General features: G+C 38.7%; 9 protein-coding genes and 1 non-coding gene across 18 annotated transcripts; 7 read left to right on the forward strand and 3 right to left on the reverse strand.

The window, feature by feature from the left end:
• The first annotated feature begins 1055 nt into the window (after positions 1–1055).
• LOC117781804 (kelch-like protein 10) lies at positions 1056–4977 on the forward strand. 3 transcript variants are annotated; one of them, XM_034618671.1, is made up of 5 exons: positions 1056–1409; positions 1846–2112; positions 2194–2458; positions 3070–3192; positions 3266–4977. In XM_034618671.1, exons 1-5 carry the CDS (start codon positions 1111–1113, stop codon positions 4574–4576), a joined length of 2265 nt encoding a protein of 754 aa, XP_034474562.1. In that variant the 5' UTR covers positions 1056–1110; the 3' UTR covers positions 4577–4977. The 3 variants fall into 3 exon arrangements, with proteins under 3 accessions (XP_034474562.1, XP_034474560.1, XP_034474561.1); XM_034618669.1 differs by having other exon boundaries at positions 3070–3155; positions 3223–4977; XM_034618670.1 differs by having other exon boundaries at positions 3070–3155; positions 3226–4977.
• A 436-nt stretch (positions 4978–5413) lies between these two features.
• Positions 5414–6129, forward strand: LOC117779633 (thyrostimulin beta-5 subunit). The gene is made up of 2 exons (XM_034615896.1): positions 5414–5479; positions 5549–6129. The coding sequence occupies exons 1-2, from the start codon at positions 5466–5468 to the stop codon at positions 6033–6035; spliced, it is 501 nt and encodes a 166-aa protein (XP_034471787.1). The 5' UTR covers positions 5414–5465; the 3' UTR covers positions 6036–6129.
• Positions 6130–6231: 102 nt separating this feature from the next.
• On the reverse strand, positions 6232–7598 carry LOC117779632 (mitochondrial import inner membrane translocase subunit Tim23). The gene is made up of 4 exons (XM_034615895.1): positions 7365–7598; positions 6943–7234; positions 6607–6776; positions 6232–6545 (listed from the first exon to the last, which is right to left on the reverse strand). The coding sequence occupies exons 1-4, from the start codon at positions 7414–7416 to the stop codon at positions 6424–6426; spliced, it is 636 nt and encodes a 211-aa protein (XP_034471786.1). The 5' UTR covers positions 7417–7598; the 3' UTR covers positions 6232–6423.
• A 118-nt stretch (positions 7599–7716) lies between these two features.
• LOC117779631 (uncharacterized protein YJR142W) lies at positions 7717–12913 on the forward strand. Of its 2 annotated transcripts, none has more exons than XM_034615892.1 (4): positions 7717–8145; positions 11118–11251; positions 11322–11982; positions 12051–12913. In XM_034615892.1, the coding sequence occupies exons 1-4, from the start codon at positions 8076–8078 to the stop codon at positions 12239–12241; spliced, it is 1056 nt and encodes a 351-aa protein (XP_034471783.1). In that variant the 5' UTR covers positions 7717–8075; the 3' UTR covers positions 12242–12913. The 2 variants fall into 2 exon arrangements, with proteins under 2 accessions (XP_034471783.1, XP_034471785.1); XM_034615894.1 differs by lacking the exon at positions 7717–8145 and adding an exon at positions 10664–10682.
• A 328-nt stretch (positions 12914–13241) lies between these two features.
• Positions 13242–14066, forward strand: LOC117779755 (60S ribosomal protein L21). Its single transcript, XM_034616058.1, has 2 exons — positions 13242–13328; positions 13462–14066. Exon 2 carries the CDS (start codon positions 13480–13482, stop codon positions 13957–13959), a length of 480 nt encoding a protein of 159 aa, XP_034471949.1. The 5' UTR covers positions 13242–13328; positions 13462–13479; the 3' UTR covers positions 13960–14066.
• Positions 14067–14182: 116 nt separating this feature from the next.
• LOC117779754 (zinc finger protein draculin-like) lies at positions 14183–16314 on the forward strand. 6 transcript variants are annotated; one of them, XM_034616053.1, is made up of 4 exons: positions 14183–14353; positions 14427–14642; positions 14700–14785; positions 15415–16314. In XM_034616053.1, exons 1-4 carry the CDS (start codon positions 14234–14236, stop codon positions 16178–16180), a joined length of 1188 nt encoding a protein of 395 aa, XP_034471944.1. In that variant the 5' UTR covers positions 14183–14233; the 3' UTR covers positions 16181–16314. The 6 variants fall into 6 exon arrangements, with proteins under 6 accessions (XP_034471944.1, XP_034471942.1, XP_034471947.1 ...); XM_034616051.1 differs by having other exon boundaries at positions 14427–14785; XM_034616056.1 differs by having other exon boundaries at positions 14427–14785; positions 15319–15549.
• LOC117779753 (RNA polymerase I-specific transcription initiation factor RRN3) lies at positions 16185–18868 on the reverse strand. Its single transcript, XM_034616050.1, has 6 exons — positions 18399–18868; positions 17858–18339; positions 17308–17790; positions 17062–17240; positions 16560–16809; positions 16185–16496 (listed from the first exon to the last, which is right to left on the reverse strand). The coding sequence occupies exons 1-6, from the start codon at positions 18612–18614 to the stop codon at positions 16259–16261; spliced, it is 1848 nt and encodes a 615-aa protein (XP_034471941.1). The 5' UTR covers positions 18615–18868; the 3' UTR covers positions 16185–16258.
• A 763-nt stretch (positions 18869–19631) lies between these two features.
• LOC117780546 (deoxynucleotidyltransferase terminal-interacting protein 2) lies at positions 19632–21234 on the forward strand. Its single transcript, XM_034617111.1, has 2 exons — positions 19632–20227; positions 20706–21234. Exons 1-2 carry the CDS (start codon positions 19736–19738, stop codon positions 21075–21077), a joined length of 864 nt encoding a protein of 287 aa, XP_034473002.1. The 5' UTR covers positions 19632–19735; the 3' UTR covers positions 21078–21234.
• Positions 20339–20641, forward strand: LOC117782462. The gene has a single exon (XR_004617284.1). It is a non-coding gene; the product is annotated as a small nucleolar RNA U85 (small nucleolar RNA).
• A 141-nt stretch (positions 21235–21375) lies between the features above and the next one.
• LOC117780544 (iron-sulfur protein NUBPL) lies at positions 21376–22474 on the reverse strand. The gene is made up of 2 exons (XM_034617110.1): positions 22242–22474; positions 21376–22178 (listed from the first exon to the last, which is right to left on the reverse strand). Exons 1-2 carry the CDS (start codon positions 22408–22410, stop codon positions 21451–21453), a joined length of 897 nt encoding a protein of 298 aa, XP_034473001.1. The 5' UTR covers positions 22411–22474; the 3' UTR covers positions 21376–21450.
• Between the last annotated feature and the right edge of the window lie 259 nt (positions 22475–22733).

Below are 22733 nucleotides of genomic sequence, written 5' to 3' on the forward strand. Positions count from 1 at the left end.
AGTTGACGCCTGCGCAAAGACAACAACGAGCGGGAGAAGCACTTAATACGGCATGGGGGCAATAGGAATGGGATTGTTCAAGAACGAGGGGCTTACATCTCTTAAATATTCATGCAGAATTTTTATATGTTTGCATATTCGCATTTAAATATGATTTAAGAATGAAATATTAAGAATAGAATTGCAAATTTGAATCTATTTTTGTACATCGCTTAATCTTTAAACTCACTTCTATATACTTGTTAATAAAAATAAATTTTAATAATTCCAGCTTTTTATATTTATAAATAAAGTACTGTGCATAATTAAAGTAAATTTATAATTTTATTACATCCATTTCTTTAGTTCACAAATTTTGATTCTATAATTTATATCATATGTTTTATAGGTTCATATTTTTGTTTGTAATTATTTCTTAAGTACCAGCTAAAGAGAAATTAGATAATAATATGAAATGGGTTGTTTTTATAGATCTAAAATATTTTTTAATTAAAAATACGTTAATAAATAAAAATAAATTGTTTATTTATTTGTTTATAGAAATGCTTCATGCTTTGCCTGAGATGTCTAGATAATTTATGCTTCGTTCAGAAAGCCAACACATTTTAAATACTTTTCTGTACCTTAGACGTGTGTCCAGACTATTTTGTACTCTTCTGCAAAAAGAAGCAAGTTTTGGATAGTTATAAATTTTTGGTAAGGGAACCGATGATATTGCCAAAAGGTAAGACCTGAATTGAAATTGGTTTCGAAATAAAGCAGATTAGAGTGCGTTTAGTTTTCAGTTTTTTTTCACTTAGTAGTCCCATTTTGTGCGTTACGAGAACTGTCTCGTTGTTGTTGATTAATTATTGAACATTATTTCTGTTCCTATTGTTAAATACGGAGAGATTTCTCCTTAAAAACAGCCCACAAAAATATAAAATATCAACAAAACGCGTTTCCCTTGGTAGGCAAATCAATTAACCGATATCTCGAACTATATATTAAAATGACGTTTTCTCTCTCTCTCTCTTTTTGTGTTTCTGTTTTCGTCGCCTGCCTGTAATTTGTAGACAAGGACCAGGATTTGAGACCTAACCGAGATAAAATCGCTGGCTCGCTTACGACATGAATCGACAAAACGGTAATCATTTGCATGGCATGAATGAGGGTCAACTGGAGCTAGCGCCATTGGAACTGATGGACGTGGATATGGATGGTAATTTTCAGGGTGATGAATTAGATAGTAATAATCCCACACAGAAGTCATCCGCCAAATCCCTATCACCCATTGTCAGTGATCATGCTCTCAACGTGCTTAATGAACTACGGGAAGCGAATCTCCTGTGCGATGCACAGATCTCGGTCGGGGAGCAGTCCTTCAATGTGCACCGTGCCATCATGTGCTCCTGCAGCTCGTATTTTCGGTGAGTCAATCGGGAAAATTCCAGTTAAATATAACGGTAGTTATTGCTGTTCTAAGCAGGTACCGAAAATAACAATTCAGGAGCTTAAAATAAACTAATAATTGAAATCAATTTGAGGGATGATACCAATGTTTCTATATATCAATCAGTTATCAAATTAAGACAAAAAAAACCAATATTTATAACTTTCATAATATAATTCATTTTTATTTCAATTTTATTGTTTTTAATTCTTAGAAAAAAATGACGAAAGAACTTTTTTTTTTTAATTTTTATAACATATCGAAAATTTGTATATTAAAAGCATTACTAATACTAACTTTAAATATTTCTTTGGGTAACGAGTGCCCCAAAGTATGCAATAACTTCAATACCGTTTAAGATAGTCGAGGATTTAACCATTCAGTTCTGACGTGTCCTTTTCCGTTTGTGTCAGCGCACAGTTTACGGGATTCAACAGCCGTGCAGGAGCGGGAAGTGAGGAGAGTCGAATTGTCCACATACCTGGAATCGGTGCGCCCATCATGAACTCGGTAATACAGTATGCCTACCTGCGGAAGACCAACATCGGTGACGATAACGTGCATGAATTGCTCATCTGCGCGGACTATGTGGGAATGGTGGGGTTGGTAAAACAGTGCAAGGATTACCTTAGTCGCACCCTCACTCCGGAGAACTGCGTCAGCATCATGGGTTTTGCGCGGTATGTAAAATCCTATGCCAATGGCCAATCGACATGTAATCCGTTTTTAATTGACCGTCATTTGATTTTTCATTGCCAAAGCTTTCGGTTTCTCGAGGACTTGTATGTCAAGGCACGCAACTACACGCTTAGGTACTTCACGGATGTGGCTGCCCGGAATACGGACATACTGGACCTGAATGTCAAGGACTTCTTCAGTATTATTAGCGATGATGAGTTAAATACTCGTGAGGAGGACTACGTATGGAAATTGTGCGTCAAGTGGATTGACCGAGACCCTGAGAATCGCAAACAGCATGTGGCGCATCTGATGACGGGCGTGCGCCTTGGTCTGATGACCCCCAAGGTGAATACATCCCAATTATCCAATCCCTTCCCACATAATTGATAGATTATGATTTGTCCGGTATCCAAAAGAGTGCAGAGGGCTAGTAAGCTTGTGGCAATAAATGTGAAAGGCAGAAGAAAGCATCTCCGATCCTATAAAGTATTGATATTCTTGATCAGCATCTATAGCCTAGTCGATATAGTCATATCCGTCTGCACTTTTGTCTGTCCGCATGAACACAGGTTCCAGAAATTCAATCACGATTAAACGAAACACCCGAAAGCTCTTTAGAAAACCCTTCTCCTTCTCTTATTACTATGATACTTAATTAATTTTCCAATCCATTTAACAAAATTTCGAAAGGAATTAAAAAAAAAAAAAAGTTTTGAAGTATAAGTATTTTTTAACTTGAAAAGTCTGGAATTTACTAATAGTAGTAAAACACAAAAATAATTTATAATTAATTTATTTAATTTATTTTTCTGTGATATACTGCTTATGTATATATAATTGGTTTTTATATTAAGATTAAAAAACAGGAGTTTTAAGCGTTTGTCTACCGGGTCTCTCAGAGTCGAGCACACTCGACTGTGGCGTACTTACGTGCTTTGTACTTCCATATTTTGCAGTGCTTCATGGAGGAGGTCAAGGAGCATCCCTATGTCATTCAATGCGAGGCAGCGAAACCTTTGATAGTCGATACCTTTAAATTCATGTATGACCTGGACTTTCTTAACCCACAAGCCGAAGAGGTAATTCTTAACTAATCCTCTGCATTGCAGCAGCAACTTATACGTGCCCTTTGATTTGCCCTTTCAACCCAAGCTCACCACACCGCCGCTGGCGATGCCCCGACTGCCGCACGAGGTCATCTTTGCCATTGGTGGCTGGAGTGGTGGCACCTCCAAGGGCTGCATCGAGACCTACGATACGCGGGCCGATCGATGGGTGAACATCAATGCCGAGGATCCAGCCGGACCAAGGGCATATCACGGTACCGCCGTGATTGGCTTCAAAATCTTCTCGATCGGTGGCTACGATGGCGTCGAGTACTTTAACACCTGTCGCGTCTTCGATGCCGTCAAAAAGAAGTGGAACGAGATTGCTCCGATGCACTGTCGCCGTTGTTATGTCAGTGTTGCGGAATTGAATGGCATGATCTATGCCATTGGTGGCTACGATGGACACAATCGGCTCAACACCGTGGAGCGTTACAATCCAAAGACAAATCAATGGTCGATTATTCCCCCAATGAATATGCAGAGATCGGATGCTAGCGCTTGTACCCTCCATGGACGCATCTATGCAACGGGTGGATTCAATGGCCAGGAATGTTTGGACAGCGCCGAATTCTACGATCCCTTAACCAATCTCTGGACACGTATACCAAATATGAATCATCGTCGCTCTGGCGTCAGCTGTGTGGCATTTCGAGATCAGCTCTATGTCATTGGTGGATTTAATGGTACGTCCAGATTATCGACGGGCGAACGCTTTGATCCGGAGACCCAATCCTGGCACTTTATACGCCAAATGAATCATTCGCGCAGCAACTTTGGTCTCGAAATCATTGATGACATGATCTTTGCCATTGGAGGCTTCAATGGCGTCTCCACCATCTCGCACACGGAATGCTACGTGGCCGAAACGGATGAATGGATGGAGGCAACGGACATGAATATTGTACGCTCCGCATTGTCGGCCAATAATGTGGCTGGATTGCCCAACAAACGTGATTACATACATAAGGAACGGGATCGTCTGATGGAGGAGCGACGACAGCGATTGATGGCCACGGCAATGGCACGGGAGGATGTGGGCAGCACGAATCGATCACAGTCGCTGATTGACAACAATGATACGGCTCTGGATGATCTGGATGACGAGAGTCCCAATGAGGATGTGGATGGTGAGGAGCTGTTACCGCAGTTACCGCAGCAGGTGGCACTACCACTCCCAGCACCTGGCATACCTCCTGCGGCAGCTGTTGATGCAGCAGCTGCATTGCCGGCCGTCCATGTCAATCGTGCGATTGAGGATCGGGCTCCCGACAATAATAATAATAATCGGCGCTTTCGGGTGCAGCTGCGTAATCAGCGTTATGGTTCGCATCATGAAATACGTCGTCGCTCCTAAACGACGCAACCGACATATTCCCTCAGACAATTCACGGAACTAACTGGACAACCCTACCGATCCCGATCCGATCCCGTCCCCGATCCAATCAGCGTCATTCACATTAATAGAGGAAGCGTAAGCGTGGGCAAAGGTATTCTGGTGCAGAAATCAAATTAGCATGGCCCACGTCCATAGAAACCGTTTTATTTTTCTAGTTTTCTTTTTCGATAACGCACACAAATTCTTGGCAAATGTTAAATTTTCACTGCATAGCTTCATGCGCAACAAGGCTGCCACATCAATTATCATTTTGGAAAATTTTCAAAACCTAAATTCCGTTATCCAAATTTCCATAGTATAACTAAATTCTTTGCATTATACACAATAAAAAATACTGAATATTCATGATATTTACTGAATTTTATATTTATGCCTTTTAAATCGTCAATAATGAATAGATTGCGGCGTTTCCCCTAATATAAATAAAATCGGTTTTCCAAACTCTTATTTTGGGAAAATATTAAGATCCAAATTCCGTATTCAAAGTTTACATAGTATTATGTAATACAAAATCAAGTTAAAATTATAAATTCTTTGCATCATGCACAATTAAATTTAAAATTAATTAATTTTCTATTATACTTTCGACTCTACACATTAAATTTGAATTGAAATTGCTTGAACATTTAATATGCAAATCTTAAAGTTTAAAGGAAAAGTAAACGTGAAGCATTGCGCAGACGCCAGGACGTCAAGGAGCAGATGTCATTCGGAATGGCCAAAGCAGCAAACTCGACTATAAATATAAAGAAACATCCAAAGCGTACAACACAACGCATTCGTCTGCGACCGGTACAGCATCTATTTAAAGGGGGAATATCAAAACTGAACAATAAGTCCCATCACAATGGCCGCAGTGATGTAAGTATTTAAATAGTCAGATACTTCTACTTCAAACCAATTAAAATTCTTATTTTAATTTACTGACAGGCGTTTGCTATTGTTTATTTCTTGGCTGTTGCATGTGGGCAACTCACAAGTGTTGGACCTGCAGCCAGTTTCTGGTGGACCCACTGTTGCCCCACTCGGCTGTCATCGTCGTTTGTACACCTATAGGGTTACACAAGTCGATCTTCAGGGACGCGAGTGCTGGGATCATGTCAGTGTCTGGAGTTGTTGGGGTCGCTGTGACTCTAGTGAAATCTCCGACTGGAAATTTCCGTACAAACGATCTTTTCATCCAGTTTGTGTGCATGCACAGCGACAGCCATCGGTGGCAATACTAAAAAACTGTCATCCCGAGGCAAATGATAATATTCGTAAGTACAATTACATGGAGGCAATCAATTGCCATTGTCAAACGTGCTCAACGGAGGACACCAGCTGTGAGGCACCAACCAACAATGAGATGGACGACGAGAAGGGTGTCAAGGTGTTGACGTTAACTGGCTATGATTCCGATGGCACCGATTATTAAACAGCAGTCAGTTTGTGGTGTAGTACAGTGTAGTTTTTGAACCATTCATTACAATAAAATATTTATTTCGATAGCAAGTTGCATATAAAGCATACAACTTGATTTTCATTATTTTCTTAGCAACAAGAATTTTGGTGTGCATGCCTGATGACGTTATTTTTGAACAATGTCGTTTAACTAAAAAGAAATTCTTATAGTGTCCAGATAAATCTAAATATATATATATATGTATTTATAATATAAAACAAAACTATATATTTGACGGTTAAGCGCATCGAAACGGCGACTACACAGCATGTGTAGATAGATCAGCCATTGACCACGTACGATGGGCAGCTACAGCGATTCAATGGTTTTTTTTATTTTTTAAAAAGCTAGGCCGTCTCACCTACAGGAATTTAGGACTTGAGGAGTTTGTGTTGTTGCTCTCTTGCGCCAGCAGGTATAAGCAATAGAGCGACGAGATGCCCAAACCAATAGCGCCACCCAGGGCACATTTTCGCAGGCCAGCTAAAATAGATTCCAATTATAGCCAAGTATCTTTTAATTAACGATTGCGCTTTTCCCTTACCTGTTGATTTGTATAGCAGTCCAGTTGCAGTACCAGCTATTACAGTATTTACATTATCATCTTGATCACGAGCATACTGCAGCAACACTCCACACGCCGAATACAGCACAGCCAACGTACCCAAGGTGTTCGCCGTACCGGAACCCTGTTTCATGACGTGATTTATCAACCTGTAATGAAGACGTACATGATTAAATATAAATCTATTATTGTCCACAGTCTATGATTGAATCTTAGCATAATCTCATGTTTCTGGTTCCTATTTCCGTCAAAATCGATCGGAAAAACGATCAGACAGAGCCAAGTTGATAGCCTCTGTTGGAGAGTAGTACTTACTGAGTGCGACGCAGCTTCCCCGTCTGATTTAGCGCATTAGTAACTTTAAAGCCATTGTAAACGCCCGCCAGGCCACCAATGCCACCACCAATCATCACAGATGTACCAATCTGTGAAAAGGCCAACTCAAATCGTCCTCGCTGCTTGTTGGCGCCCTCGGGGAATATGAACTCAGGTTGCGCTTGCCGCAGGAAACGTGAATCATAGTTGAGGTATGGCGAGACCGGAGTATTGCTGAATGTGCTCGTGGCCGGTGTGTAGTTTGTTGATGCTGATGTCTGTGGATCATCGACTGCAAGCAAATGACACATATAATGTATACAACTCGAATTCTCATTCAACAAACATATTTCATGTAACCGTAAGTCGCATTGCGTAATGTATGTGGGGAATGTATGTGTATGTGTTGGTTGATTGCTTACCGGCTGGTGCGGGCGCTAATGAAAATGGTTTCCTTAAGTAGTCGTCGCTCATTTTGGAATTTATTCGCGTGCCTTGCAAAGGTAGGTTACTAATTTACGGCCAATCAGCTGCCAAATTATTTGAAGCTCACAACACAAATGGGAAACGAATGCGATTCCCGTGCTCTGCTTATGTTTCTAACTTTTTCTAACTTTGTTCTCTTGTCAGCGTGACATTTGTTCCCCACGTGTGTTGTTAAACACACTACATAAATATGTTTTACAGCACTTGTCCAAAAAAGAAATACTAAACAGCTGTTTAATGGTCAGCTGTTGATGGTTGCTTTGCAACACTTGAACAAAGTGCCAATCGTCATCGAATTGTGTGCGTGTTTTGCAGCACTACGGCTGTGGTTTTCGTTGCGTGCGGTTGTGTTTTGATGGTTGGTGGTTTTATCGTTGGTTGTCCATATTCCTAATTACAATAGAGAAAATTAATAATAAGCAAGTTGTGCGGCCAGCAAACAAAGAGAGTCACTGGCAAGGAAACCAACTTAAAACCAAAACAGCCCCACAAAAAGCAAATATAAATTGCGACACTATTTGTGTGTTCAAGTTGTTGTTGGTGTGGGAGTAGAAGTGGAGTGGGAGCAAAGGTAGCCGGCGTTTAAAGTGTATTTGTATTATTTACTTTGACTGGCCGAGCCTGTACTCACTTCGTCCTCAGCAATAATGCCGTTAACCGAAAAGAACACTCGTCTGTTGAAACAAGCGAAATTGTTTAATAATTTCTACTTGACAGGTGAGTAACGTAGTTTAATTTGGCAGCGCCTTTCTTTTTGTTGTTGTTTTGGGTGGTTTGACTCCGTTGCCTGCCTGCTGGCCATGAAAATGGGTTTGGCTGCTGCTGACCCTCTATGTTACAGTGTACACACACACTCTTATTGTGGGCGTCCAGGGCGCCAATGTTATGGGTGCAGCACCACAAAGTTTACTGCAATTGCTGCAAAGAGCGAGAGCAAGAGAGTGCGAATTATCGATTAGTTTATTTACTTGTATGTTGTGAGTGTGAGTGAGAGTGTGACAGTATGTGTGTGTGCAAGTGCTGCTGCTGACGTCGCTACCACTACTGCCATTATTGCCATGTCGTATCGCAGCTTCCAATCATCTCTGCATTGACATTGAAATTAATTTCCTTTTTGGCTATTTTTATGACCACACATTGCGCAAAGATCGTCCTTCGTTTTATTGCATGTTATCGATCTATGTACGTGTGTATGTACTTCCGTTCCACCTTTGATCGATAAGTTCACCTGATGCGCTCGCTCGTAATTTAATACTGAATTATTTGGTTGTTTACCTCGTATTATCGTTGTGTATTTCACAATAATAATTGCTTGCTCACACAATAATCCAACAGCTGTGCACTATCGAATTACAATTCACAATTCATTCTGCATTAACAGCAATTAATCAAAAATAATAAAAAAAAAAATCCAATTCTAAACAAACAAGCAACTCTTATGCAAGATCATTTTTATCAAGCAAATATCGTCAAAGTACGTTTGACATATATGTATATATGTAAATATAAAAGATAAAGATCAAGGTTACATATATGTATTTGTTAATAATTAAGAACTTTACGCTGCATCACAATTTACAAATTATTTGTCACTTGTTTGCTGTTGTAACAAGATTTTTATCGCATCACCTTGAGGGCAGCTTTTGGCATTTTTAGCGACAGCAACAAAAACAACAACAACAGAAACAACATGCAGCAACAGCTGAAACATCGCACAAATACATACCCAAAAATACAGTATATAGTCAAACATATACATTTTTTGTTTATGTATATAAATATAGATATATATGTTTATGGTTTAATTAAGTGCAAAAAAAAGTCACATATGTTCACTTAATGAGAATGCCTCTCTGTCTTTCTCTCTTCTCGCTCTCTATCTCTATTTATCACTCTTTGACTCTCTATCTCCGCTGATAAGCGGCATGCGCGCTTTCTGCTCTCTGACTTGTTTTTGTTTTGCTTCCCAACTATGGCCATTTTTTTTACGAATCTTCGTGTGTATTTCTTTATTTGGTTTTCAAATACACCTTATAAATAGGGTATCTAATATGTTCCAAAAAATTGTAGAATAAACTTGTTTCTATCGAACGACGTTTTAATTTCTGCACTATCTTGATAAGAAATTAAGTTTTTATATATATTGATCCTACAGAAAAACAAACTTATATGTTTAGTATTGTCAAAAAAAATTAGGATTATTTTGATTTTTTTATTCTTCTTGTTTTATTACAAATTTTTAAGGTTTTTAGAACAAGTAAAAAGAAATTAAATGAAATTCTTTGGGCTTTACTGTTTAAAAAAATAATATACAAATATATATTATTTTTATTTTAACTAAACAATTACTTGTCAAAATTTATATGCAATTTGTAGGGTATTATGTTATAGAATACAGTTTATACCGTTTCTCTTGTCTCTGTTTTGCTTCTTAGATACTTTATTATTATGTGTTGTTTTGCTTTGAATCATGAAGTGAATTGGAATTTTGTGTTTATGTTTTGTTTGCTTATTTGTTTTTTTCTAACCATTCGCTTTTCAAGTGATGCAATAATTGAGTTCGCAAAAATCAGCGACGATCTCGCGAACCAGCACGAACCGCCTACAATATCGATTTCATTATCAACTCAATCCAAACAATCTCGTTGATTGATGATTGATATGCTTAAACAATTGACAATCATACTGGAAATATCTCGAGCTGAGTTTGCGAATCGGAAACTGTCAAGCATTAAAACTCCAATAATCTAAAAAAAACATATTTTTTATAAAGATAGAAGTAGAATCGTTTTTTTTCCCCAAAGGTCGAATCAGAATTAATTTATTGTGATTTCTTAATTCCGAACACCTAAAAAAAAGCTTTATTTCCACATAGTTTAATTCTTTTGTTTGATAAACACAATAAAAATGCACAAACATACAAAAACAAAAAAAAAAAAAAAAAACCAATTGAATTCGATTCAAGCAAAAGTACTTAACAGCTAATTGCAATTCTTAATAGGTTTCGTAGATATCTAATCAGAGTGCTTAAATGTGTTTCCAATTGAACTTTAATATTTCTATAGAAGGAAATAGTAATAATAATAAAGCTTTTTATTCCTATACAAAGACTGTTAAGAAGTTTGGCAAAGAAGAATTAAAATGTCAGCTAATCACATTTTTTTTAAAAATCATTCATATTGTGACTGGCGATAAGAAAGTCGCTGTTATGTCTGGCATAAAAAAATGTTGAATTCCTCTCTCAATTTTTATGTGTATGTGTTTACAATATATACAACTCTAATAAAGAATGTTAGTGACCGCCAATCTCATAAGCATATATGTACATACTATACATATATATACACAGTAAACTTGTTTGCGGCTTTTACAATGTGCTTTATTTGAAAAAGTATTAATCATTAAAAGCTGCTTAAATATACAGAAGCAAAAATATAAAATTAAAAAAAAGCTCTCCATTCTTTCTCAAGACAGTTAGATTATCTAATCTCATCTTTGCGATTAAAAATAGTCACTCATTTGATAGTGATTCATTTGGTTAACCTGATTGCATTATTCATATTTTATTATAATAATAAAGAGTTTATTATTAATTGGTAATTTAATTTATCCACATTTGCAAATAACAACAGTTTCAGGGCCATATCACAAATTGCACTTGAAACTAATTAACGAAAATTGTATCACAGGTTTTCATAAGGGCGACATACGTCCATTTCTGGTTGAGGGACAACAAGTTGGCCTCATTAAATTGGATGTCTTCAAGCAGCTGCTCAAGTATCCTGAAGTGTTCTGCATACGTGACTGTGAGCACACCAAGCAGGTGAGAATCATCAATACACCCGAAAAAATTACATCATCTTCAAGGTATTCAGAGCATTTACCATTAACAGGGACTGGTTGAATTGAATCCGGCATTCCGTGACTACAACGAACGTACCGCACGATTGGAGAAAGTATTACGTGATCTGCGCAGCGATGGTTCATTCTCGGCCTTACATGGCTGGCGGGATGAATACTTTGAGGTCAAGTCCGAGCACAAGGGTCTGCTGAAGATGGAGCGTGCTGCGACGCCGCTGTTTGGGGTACGCAAATATGGCGTCGATATCAATGGATATGTGAGGCATCCGCAGCATGGTCTATGCATCTGGCTGCAGCAGCGCTCCAATACCAAAGAGACCTGGCCTGGCAAATGGGATAATATGGTGGGTGGTGGCCTATCCGTCGGTTATGGCATCATGGAGACGGCCATTAAGGAGGCCGCCGAAGAGGCATCCATTCCAAGTGATCTCGTCAAAAATTTGGTCTCAGCCGGCTGTGTCTCGTTCTTTTTTGAGAGCGAACAAGGACTGTTCCCCAATACCGAATATGTGTTTGATTTGGAGCTACCAGTGGACTTTAAACCACATAATGCCGATGGCGAGGTACAAGCCTTTGAGCTGCTGCCAGCGAACGAGTGTGTGGAGCGCGTGTTTACTCCTGAATTCAAGACGACATCGGCGCCGGTGGTTATTGATTTCTTGATACGACATGGCTACATAACAGCCGAAAATGGTATGTAATCAATAGCACTGAAAGTATCAAAAGTCTTTACCTACAAACAATATTTCGCTGAATTGCAGAGCTAAACTTTACGCAGATTGTGGAGCTATTGCATGTGCCGCTACAATCGCTGTACACGTACAAAACTCGACTGGAGCAGAAGCTGCAGCAACAATCCGCGACACTGCCCAATGACGATAGCAACTGCAATTGTTCTAGCTTGCCAAAAAGACCGCTGGAAAATGGACACAACAAGAAGGAGTCTGCTTAATGTGAATATTCAATAGAATTGCAAAAAAATAAATATGGACAACGAATAGATTTTGTAAAATGACAAGGAAATTAAGAAAATGTGGACTAGTTTGAGAGACTGCTTTTGTAGTGGGATTTGTGAAATCCAAAAACAACAGCCAATAATAATCATACATACATACATACAAGTATATAATATAAAATCATAATGTGAGGAAACAGAATGAAGAAAAAAGAAAACCAATCTACCAACCAAACAAAACGAGACAAGTATAATCTACTAAATTAAATTATAAATAATAATAATAATATATCTTAATGTTAAATTTTATGTTTACATCGATTTGTGCAAGTCAAAGTGTATGTGCTGTTTATATATTTGGTATACACTTGCTTATATGAGCTACATATATATATATTTATGAAATTATTTAGAATATTTATTATATACGTACCACATGCATAAGCATAAGCTAAATATACATATTATATATATATAGATACATATATAACCTATCATGTATTTGACGAAAATGCCCGCAAGCTTACTTAATAGTTTTGTGCTTTGATATTCCAATCATGTAATAATTCAAAACAAAATGACGCCACATTCTTAGAATCTTTGTGAAGAAATTATAACTATAGAACACAAACGGACAAGTTAAATAAACATATATGCCTATATAACACATTTATATACGATGGTTAAAATATAAATTATATGTAACGAGATATTTAAATGACATTTACTATTATGTGTGTGTGCGTACCAAAGTGCTCAAACTTAAGCAAAAATTTAATATTAATTAGTTTTCTGTTGAATTTGTAAAACTTTTTTAACTCAATAAAATGAAATACTTAAACAGCGTTCTCCCTCAATCGCAATTATTTAGAGCAATACAAATTTAATATGCTTTTTAAATTTTAAATAAACCGCACAATAAATTGAAACATACAACTCTTATTCCAGGGATACGAAACTTGCCGTATGGAAAATGCAACCCTTCAAATACGTCAAACCGTAATGAGTGTGGCAACGCCACGCAGGTAGCCATCTTTCTTTCTTTCCCCAACTTCACGACCGCGTGGACGTCGATACGTAAAAGGTTAGCGAATATTTTGTGCAAATTGGAATAAAATCCAATAAATTGCAACAGAAATGCACGTCAAAATTCGTTCGCGTGTGCCGTGCACATATGTTTTGTGTAAAATGTTGTTCAAAGTGTTTGTTTATTGCAGGGAACCACAGGCAACAAAATGACCAACTCAAAGGGTTATCGTCGCGGCACCAGGGACATGTTCTCCCGCCCCTTCCGCAAGCATGGTGTCATTCCACTGTCCACGTACATGCGCGTCTTCAAGAACGGCGACATTGTCGACATCAAGGGACACGGTGCCGTTCAGAAGGGTATGCCCTACAAGGCCTACCACGGCAAGACTGGCCGCATCTTCAACGTCACACAACACGCCGTTGGTGTCATTGTAAACAAACGTGTGCGCGGAAAGGTTCTAGCCAAGCGCATCAACGTGCGCATCGAGCATGTCCATCACTCCAAGTGCCGTGAGGATTTCCTGCGTCGCGTCAAGGAGAACGAGCGTCTGCTCAAGGATGCCAAGGAGCACGGTAAATGGGTCAACCTGAAGCGTCAGCCCGAGCAGCCAAAGAAGGCGCATTTCGTCAAGAAACTGGAGGAACCCATCGCCCTGGCGCCAATTCCATACGAGTTCGTTGCCTAAATACATACAAATGAAAAAAACGGATGTGTTTGTTTACAATTTGTGTAGATTGGTTGATTCTAAGCTAAGATTCAAATAGAATTGATTTTCTATATAATTGATAAAAAAAAACTTAAATTTTGCTGTTTTTATTTTCTTTTTGATCTGCCGGGGAAGAAGCAGCGGTGGGAGGGAAGAAGCAGAAAAAATAATCAGCTGTAATTGTCATGCTTCCTCTTACCAGTTGCTCGAAAGCATTAAAATTGCTGAAAAATATAACAATTCTTAATGAAAAATGGATAACAGTACAATAATAAAGAGCTCCAAGGCCTGTGAAAGGTGTGGCAAGTGTTTTTCAAAGCCTTCGCTGCTGCGACGCCATCAAGTTGTGCACAACAAGGAGAAACCGTTTTCAGTGAGTTGCACTTGTTGTTAGAGACACCGAGTCTTAAACAGTCAAAACAAACTGTATGTAAATATTTTTGCAGTGTAGTGACTGCTCCAGTCACTTCTCACAGCAAAGTTCTTTGCAGCGGCATGTGCGGGCTAAGCACATGCTGCCAGAGGATTCCGGTGGCTCCAAAGTGGCGCAACATGCTCTGGACGCCTTGAAGCAATTGCAGGCAGGTCACAGTGCAATAGATATCCCTATGATAAGTACTCAGACACAGGCCACACTTGAGGAGCAGCCGCCATGTCAATTGGTGCAGCTTAAAGATAAGCTTAATCCAAATAATAAACTCCATGTGCTGCCCACACAGTCTATACTCCGGAAGATGCATAGCAAGTGCTTCTATGTGTGCGAATATTGCGCTAAGGAGTTTAGCAAAACATACGATCTAATAAGGTAACAGTAGGTACTTTAAATGACACTTAAGTTTAAATAAATTATAACCGAAAAAATGAAAACAAATTCCAAATATTCGGGGGCTCTGACATCTAAATTGAGATAGTCATCGAACTTGGTGCACAAACAGCTAACTCCTTTTCTTTTTTCGAGTCAGGTGACCGAAAAATAAATCCCCACTTGATATGTGTCCCGGGATATTTAACTAGGGTTTTGAAAGTTTTTTATTTTTTATTTAAAACTAATAAACCAACCAGAATTCGTAGCGATGAATAATAACAGAATACGATTTTATAATTTTTATTAATAAAATTAAAAACTATGTTTTATTTCTCTATCTAAATTTAAAAAAATATATATATCTATCATCATTTAAATATACAAATCATTTTGTATATCAGTAGAAATAATGTCTGTCGTTTATACAACTTACCTTAAAAGCTAAAATAATGAAACTTTTATTTTCATTAATTAATGATTTAAAAAAATAGCATATTAAATTAAAATACTTTTTTTATGTATTTAAAATTTAGGTCGAGAAACAAAACTTATTTATAAATTTAAAAAAATAAAAATATTAATCATTGTGATTGTTACTGTGCCTGTCTCAATAAACTGCTTCTCACCAGACACCGTCGATCACACACGAAGGAGAAGCCTTATACATGCAGTCTTTGCCTCAAATCTTTCGCCACAAAGTCCAAGTTGAATGAGCATCGGAAGCGACAACATGCAACGATGAAGAAATACGTTTGCTACAACTGCAGTGCCTGCTATGCTTCCAAAACTCGACTACACAGGCACTTGGCCGAGGAACATCATCATTTGGACATCCCTGAAGCACAACAGAGACTTGACACAGATCTTCAGGTCACAAAACTCGTTCAACTGCTGCCACATCCCATTGTGTCGGAGCGTAGCTTTAAATGTCTGTACTGTAAAAAGCAGTTCAATCGCAAGTTCAACTGTCGGACTCACATGGTGACACATTTGAGGCGCTTGCTGAGTGTCCAGTCCGAGCAGGAAACACACCAAAGCTGTCAACAATGTGGCAAACAATTTCAAAAGCCCAGCGATCTAAGGCGCCATTTACTGACGCACTCCAAGCTCAAACTACATATATGTCAAGTGTGTGGAAAACGCTTCACGTTAAAGTCCACGCTGTCCAGGCACTTGCAGACACATGAACCTCAACGTCATCCAATCAACTGCCAAGTATGTGGCAAGTCCTATGCATCCAAAACAGCGCTGCAGCTGCATCTGCGTGTGCACACCGGGGAAAGACCATTTACCTGTGAAGTTTGTGGTGAAACGTTTCGTACCTCGGGACATAGACTAGAGCATATGCGTGGCGACCGCCATAGAATGGTCAGCTCCAATACACTCATTATGTGAATGGGAATTTCAATAATATAAATGTCTATATTTTATATAAATATCAATACTATTACAACTATGTCCCCACATTTCCAATTATTGTTGTTGATTAAATCCTGGCGAGGTGCCGTAATAAAACTGTTTATCAAACAGTTGACTTTTGGACAGTTCGCTCAGCTTCTGTCGCTTGTCGGCCAGAATGAAGTCATCCTCCTCAACCATCTCGGAATCGCCTCGCTTTCGACGCATAGTTTCCGTTGCCACACACTCCGCCGACTCGTCCAACTCATGCACCTTGTAGACTAGATAGTTTGGCTCAATATATTTGTTCGATCTGCAAAATGATTAAAGTCAAGGTTTTTATTATTTTTTTTTTTTTTGTGTTGTGTCGACTTACAGTGGCAGAATGTAGGGATCAAATGGAAAGAAGGTATCAAGCGTCTCCTCGGGCATCAGCTTCTCATGGCCATAAATGGTAGCCAGCTTGCGTCGGGCATTCCGCTCCAGCACAGTGTGACAATACGCCAACTGATACGTACGTGTGACACCTGCAAATGCGGTGGCCACCGGTGGCAGACAGTAACGGAGTGGATTAAAGTGGCACATGGCCAGCCGGGACAACTGCAGGCTGTTTAGCAGTGTCAAATCTAAACAAAGAAAATATTAATTAATTAATTTCAAACATAATAACTTTAATAAAGACTAAAAGCACACCTTGAGGAAAATAAGTTCATTTAAAATACATGAATACAATTAAGCATCAAAATAGAAAAGTGCGAAAGTAAAAATTGATGATGAAAAGTAAATTTAAAGTAAAGTATGGTAAAGTAATAAGTTGTGACTTAACTAAGTAAGTAAATAATTAAACTAATTCATGGTATAAACTCTAAGATACTTACTTTTTTCATTGTTTGTCAAATCACGCGCACGAAACGCAATTAAATAGAACATCGCCTGGCAAACGGAGAAGAATACCATGTTGGCCTTAAGTGAACAATTTTTACTGCTAAACTCATCCGAATCATTAATATATGTGTTGGCCCAGTTACTCAACTCCTTGAGATAATAGGTAATGGTGCTGAAATTGATTAAACAAATTTGCTTATTGACCAAAACCATATTCAAACAATTGACAATTAACTCACCTCAATGGCACAAATTTGGCACGTGCCAGAAAGCTGGCAATGTAGCTAACAGCCACATGACGTATAATTGGAGATACGTTTGGGTTCTGCACTTTAAGCCAGAGGGAACTGAGAAAGGCTTCCGCATATGCTGGACGAATGCTGCACACATGAAAGATGACGAACTGCACATGATGTGTGTTGTGACTTGGCAGAAGTACCTCATCGAATATGTGAATGAGGGTCTTGAAGAATCGGCTCTTCGCCACACGCTGATCATCGCTGGAGTTGAGCACTGGACGGCATTTATCGTCGAGGAACTTTAATAATTTTAATAGGCATATATCCAACATTTGGCCAATGGGATGATCAAGTGCTTGTGGTTGTTTAGGTGAAGCATTTACATCATCCATTTGAAACATTGCATCTGCATCTTCTTCATCGATTTCTTCCCTGAGTTCTTCAATCTCATCGCGAGGCGCATTCACGTCCAGTATAAGCAGTCTATTAAAGAATTCAATAGCGTCAAGTGACAACAAAAACGAGACAATTCTTAAAACTAGAGACTCACTTTTGCAGAACCAGCTGCAATAGCAGCTCCTCATATACTGGCTTGGATTCCATAAGCCACAGCACATTGTGTATATAGCCAGCGGTGACATGAGCTGGCTTCTTAAAGTATGGAAACTTGGCAGCAATTGTGTCAATGACCACATCGAAAGCCATTGGCACCGCAGTTAGAATGCGATTGAGCAAACCATGCACAGTTTCTAAATCAGCGTGCACAAGTTGTGAGGGAGATCCATTGGTCCATTCTGCAGACTCCTGATCATTGGGTATCCAGTTCAAAATTAACTTGGTTATGCCAATGTGAATATACGCGTTATGGGCAACCATAACATCCACTGTGAATTCCGAGTATGCCTGAATAGCATCCGTGCTGCGTTTCTTCCAGTTTAGAGATAATAGTGCTTCAACAAGATCGGCAAAATCCGGTGTTAAGCTGTGCACTATTTTTCGTGCATCTCTCATTATAGTCACAATCTCCTCATCCTGTAAATTCCAGAATATTTCAATGTAAAATTGTCTGCATTTACTAAATGTCAGCTTACACAAAGATCAGCCTCGCGTATGAAGTATGTAAACTCCTGGATCAAATGGAAATTGTGTTCCTCCAGCGCAACCCGCACCGACTCTACAATGCCCTTCTCTTTGGGTGTTGAAAAGCGCACTTTGTTGAGAGCAGCTGTCTTGGCCCGTTCGCGATCTGCATTGCTGAAGGACTTTAATATGGACGTAACGCCCGTTTTGCTGCTGTATATAGACATTGCGAGCACTAAGTATCGTTTAATTTAGCTTCTTGTATTTCCTAATAACACGCAATTTAGCGTTCGACAAAAGCAAACTCAAGTTTAATAGAGTTTAGCTGTCGAGTAGCTATCGCTATCTACGTTTTATAAATGAAACTGCAACAATTTTCCTCTAAGGGTTGTGTATTATAGAAAACTGGCATTATTTTCGCTTATTTCAATTTATTTTTGCTGCTGTTTTGTTAACGTACCGCTCACAGCTGAAATCAAAACACGTGTGATACCCACTGTTGCCTACTTAGCTATTTTATAGCTAGATCTGGCCATTTTCAGAACTCGTTTGCTAGAAATATTTTAAAATTGCTATTAGCTGGAAAAGGCTGCCACACTGCAAAATTTCCCGATCTGGCTTGATTTCTTGTACTTCAAAAAACAATTACATTTCCGAATTTGGGTGTTTTTCATTTTTGTACTTAATATCGGATTTTTTTTTGCTAGAATTTTTTTTTAATTTATCCAAAATTTTCTTACATGTAAACATTTTTTTTTTATTTTCAGAATTAAATTTTCTATCTTCTCTTCCCGAAGGCTGGCGAACTTCAAACCTTCATTAAAATGTTTACCTTAATTTTGTCTAATTTCGAAATTTAAATTTTCATAAAATTATTCATTTATTTCAAAGTTAATGCATTTTAAAATTTACATTCATCTACATTTAAATTTTCCAGTGTGGCCACACGCGACCAATAACGCCAGAAAGTCTGGTATATTTTAGGTATAAAATTTAACGACGTTACTCCTCACTAGCATTTTGCTCCCCACTTAACGCGCGCTGTTTAAATATTTTTAGTTTTTCTGCATTACTTGCCGAAAGGCCGATGCTAACAAAGTTGGCTAGTATTTTGGCTATTTATCCTCGCAATTTTCAGCTATTTTTCGGAAGCTTCCCTGCCAGAAGCAGCTATTTATTTAACTAAAAACTTGGCAGCAAGTGATCTAGAGTTGTATTGGACAGTGCTGCCTAGTTCTAAAATAAAAAAATATCTGTCAAGAGACAGTCACAACGAGCCGGCAACATTACAATCGAAGCCACATGCGTTGCGCGTTTTTAGTGCTTGGGGTCATTAAAAACATAAAAAATGGCTTCGTTATTTATGTTTGATACATCTGGCGACCAGCAACTAGTTACTGCAAAAGGTGTCCAAGCGTCTGCTGCTTTATACAACGACGCTTGCAAAGATCGGTTGCTGGGTAATGATCACGAGGACAGTGAAGATGAGGATGATGAATCGGAAGAAATTGAATTGTTTGGAGTCAAGGTGAACAGCAAGGATGTACGAAAAGCGGTTAAGTCGTCTTCACAAGAAACTACACTAAAAGCGCCATCCAAAATTGCCTTGCAACTGACTGAACTTACGGAGAAGGTTAACGAGGCCGCACAAAATTCGAGCACACACAAACTGGCGAAGCGTCAACGCATAACAGATCTCCACAATGATCCTAGCGAGAATATGAAAGAGCGAAAGGCGAATGTCGATGTGGATATGCAAAAAACAAAGCGTATTCCCGGATTTGAGCAGCTAAAAGCATTGCCCACAGTCTCCAGACGGAAACAGCCCAAACTGAATAGAGTAAGTTGCTTACTGTATTTATTATGTTCAGCATTATCCAAATAACATAGCATATGATGATATATTCGACAACCGAAGCTGCGCTAAAGGGCGTGGCAAGTGCACACACTTGCTGCTTGAGGTGACTGCTGTGCCAAGAGACTCACTCATAGACAATAGCACACAACTCGTTTCATCCGTTGTAATCTTAGCGGCCGTCTCGGAGCATGTGACGGTTGCTGTAAGGCCGACGGAACATTAATGCCATTTAACGACTAGACTGTTGTTTGTCCGGAAGCCAAGACAAATAATTTAGGCGTGGGCGTACAATCCTCTAAACAATGAAACATTTCGTGCTATTGTCGCCCAAAACACAGCAGTGGCCGAGGCATGTGTTGTTGCCAAATTGACGACCTCTTTAGTAATCTGACTGCTTAACTATGCTGCGTAATCAGGAAATTAGGTGCTCCATAATTAATGAAATGTATTTCACTTACAGGCGGAGCGTGCGAAGACAAAGGGCAGCGGTTGGTTCGATTTACCAGCAACGGAAATCACTGATGAAATGCGCAATGAATTGAAAGTCATACAAATGCGTTCCGTGCTGGATCCCAAACATTTCTACAAGAAGAATGACCTCAAGGTGCTGCCCAAGTACTTCCAGATCGGCACAGTACAGCATTCGCCGCTCGATCATTACAGTGAGCGTCATACGCGTAAGACCAAAAAGTCTCTGGTGGATGAGCTGTTGGCGGATGAGGCCTTCCAGAAGTTCAACAAACGAAAGTACAAGGAAGTGATTCAACGCACCGACAAGTATGCGCACAGGAAAGCCATGAAAAAGATGAAGAAACTAAAGAAACGCAAATAAAAATTCAGCTTAAAACTGCATTCTTTGATTAATGTTTTACCTTGACTTGGTTAATTGTATATACTATTGTATATATTTAGATTTGTGCCCATTTGTCACCTTCTTAATGAAATCTGTAAAACCTTTCTTATAAATTGTATACAGAGATCGTAGAAAATTAGCTTGATAATCGGAATAAACCTATTCAAACTGCTTTTATTTCTTGAAATGAATTTTAAAATATCTATGTACATCAACGACATTCAAATAAACAATTATTCTAGCTTAAAAAATCCTAGTCTTAAACATATAATAACCATAACACTTCAAGTAGCTTCATTTGGTTTAGAGCCTGAGTTCATCACAAACTAAGAATCAATCTTCATTTTAGGTTTTATTTTAGTTTATCCTCTTTAGCTGAGTCTGAGTCACTTGTACGTTTCTTCTCTTCCAATATACTCCAAATATGACTAGCTAGCTGATTGAATAGCTTGGCATACTCCGAGTTTGGATATTTAATAACAACGGGCACACCAGATTCTCCGCACTCGGCAATATGTGATTCGAGTGGTAATGAAATTATAGTTTCTGGCAACCTCTTAGCCATTTCAGTTTGTCCCTTGAAAAACTCGGTGCGTTCCTTGCAGCTGCCGCAGATGGAGTAGCGCATATTCTCGACCAAACCAAAGATGGGCACCTTCAGTTTATGGTACATTTCGGCGCCTCGTATTGTCACATCCACCGCAGCTTTGTGTGGTGTGGTAACCAGTACCACACCCGATATTGGTGCATGTTGTGTTAGTGATAGATGTACATCGCCAGTGCCCGGCGGTGTATCAATAACCAATACATCTAATGGACTCCAATCGGCACCCTTAAGTAGACGCTGTACGGCTGACATGACCAGAGGTCCACGCCAAATAATGGCTCCATCTGGTGGCGTTAACATGCCCATGGACAGACACTTGACATTATAGTTCTGAGGAGGGATAATAAGATTCTTTTCATTTATAAGCGGTTCACTGTGCACATTCATTAAAAGTGGAATGCTTGGTCCGAAAATATCACCATCCAGCAGGCCAACTCTCGCTCCCAATTTAGCCAAGCTGCATGCAAGGTTTGCTGCAGTAAATACGTGTCTTTTTATTAATATATCATCTTATATATTTTATGTCAACCATTTACCCGCTACGGTGCTTTTGCCTACGCCACCTTTGCCAGAGGCTACAACAATAAGGTCCTGCACGCCCGGGAGCACCTCACGCTTTGGCAAACTGCGGGCCATCAAAGCTGCCTGATGGTCCTTTAGTTTAGTCGAGTAGGTGCGTCGACACAAGCGCGTAATCAACGCCATTAATTATTGTTTATTGTTTTTCGTTTATTTATTTATTATGTTGTCCTTTAACCGAGGGTTGCCCATCAGGTAAAAGTTTCCGATCTGGTTTGATTTTTTGTACTTAAAAAAATAAGTACATTTCCAAAAATGGAGATTCTTAATTTTTGTACATATTTTCGGATTTTATTTTTATTTTTTTAATTTTGACATAATTTTTTTTTAGAATTTTCTTGATTTTTTGACATAATATTTTTTTTAGAATTAAATTTTCTAACTTCTCTTCCCGAGGACTGACGAACTTCAAACATTTATTAAAATGTTTACCTTAATTTAGTCAAATT

This window comes from Drosophila innubila (genome assembly GCF_004354385.1).
Source record: "Drosophila innubila isolate TH190305 chromosome 2L unlocalized genomic scaffold, UK_Dinn_1.0 4_B_2L, whole genome shotgun sequence".
NCBI lineage: Eukaryota > Metazoa > Arthropoda > Insecta > Diptera > Drosophilidae > Drosophila > Drosophila innubila.